This window comes from Haliaeetus leucocephalus, unplaced genomic scaffold, assembly GCF_000737465.1.
Source record: "Haliaeetus leucocephalus isolate CR32 unplaced genomic scaffold, Haliaeetus_leucocephalus-4.0 Scaffold423, whole genome shotgun sequence".
NCBI classification, from domain to species: Eukaryota; Metazoa; Chordata; class Aves; order Accipitriformes; family Accipitridae; genus Haliaeetus; species Haliaeetus leucocephalus.
In genome coordinates this window covers 2,580-3,689 of record NW_010972859.1, presented here as the reverse complement: position 1 = coordinate 3,689, position 1,110 = coordinate 2,580, and the positions used below count along the sequence as shown (strand labels likewise).

At 58.8% G+C, this 1,110-nt stretch overlaps 1 protein-coding gene across 1 annotated transcript in view; it reads right to left on the bottom strand.

The window, feature by feature from the left end:
• Positions 1-1,110, bottom strand: part of SUPT16H (suppressor of Ty 16 homolog (S. cerevisiae)) — a gene marked incomplete at its 5' end in the record, with an annotated part of 9,006 nt that overhangs the window by 5,712 nt on the left and 2,184 nt on the right. Inside the window, 3 exons of the mRNA XM_010574296.1 lie at positions 51-202; positions 309-455; positions 540-692. Of these exons, the coding sequence (XP_010572598.1) occupies positions 51-202; positions 309-455; positions 540-692 (452 nt within the window). The remainder of the gene's footprint in view (positions 1-50; positions 203-308; positions 456-539; positions 693-1,110) is intronic.

Below are 1,110 nucleotides of genomic sequence, written 5' to 3'. Positions count from 1 at the left end.
GTGTCCCCCCCCCCCCCCCCCAAAAATTTAGGGGGCGTGTCCCTCCCCACCTGACGACGCTGAACTTGAGGTTGTAGTTGCCCCCGCTCTGGATGATGGGGGGGTAACACATCTCCACCGCCGAGGGGTCGGCCCCCGCCAGGTACTTCTTCTCCTCGATGGCCTTCTCCACCGACTCGGCCAACTTGCTATGCCGCACTTTCTGGGGGTGATGACATCGTTATGACGTCACCCCCACCTCGGCGCCCTCTCGGTTTGGAGCCCCAACCTTCCCCCCACCCCCCCGCCCAAAAATCGAGCTTTCTGACCTCATCGGCGTCAACGATCTCCATCACCCGTTCTTTGAAGAACTTGGTGAAGACCTCGGAGGTGATGGCGGCCGCTTTGCGCATCAAGTTGAGTTCGCCGTCTTCCTTGGCCGCCATGGTGTAGGCCACCACGGCGCTGATGTCCACCTACGGAGGGACCAAAGTTCGGGGTCGGGGACGTCAAGGTGACCCCCCAAAAGGGACGTCGAGGGTGGTGGGACCTCCCCGCACCTTCTCGAAACCCTCCTTGCTGAGACAGTCGTTCCAGCTCTTCATGAAGTCGCCGGGGAATTTGTCCTTGCTGAAGACGCCGATGCGCTTCCCGCCTTTGCTGGCCTTCAAAGCTTCGATCATCTTCTCAAAGTTGGCTTTGTTGCTCTCGTTCTGAGGCAAAAAGAGGGGAAATTGGGGAAAAAAATAAAATAAAACGGGTGCTTGGCCCTGGCGTGGGGTGAGTCACCCACGAAGATGCCTCTGGGGTCAAAGGCGCGGCTCGTCTTCCGTCCCATCTCCGAATCTCTACCTTCACCCTCATCTTCACCATCACTTCCACCTCGACCTCGTGTCCACCTCCATCCCAACCTCTCCAACCCATCTTCGTCCCATCTCCAGCTCCATCCTCATCTTCACCTTCATCTCCGTCCCACCTCCACCACCTCATGTCCACCTTCACCTTCACCTTCGTCTCCGTCCTCATCTTCAACGTCACCTTGGCCTCTGCCCCGTGTCCACCTCCAGCTCCATCCCAACCTCGCCAGCCCACCTCCACCTCATCTCCACCTTCATCTCCATCCTCATCCTC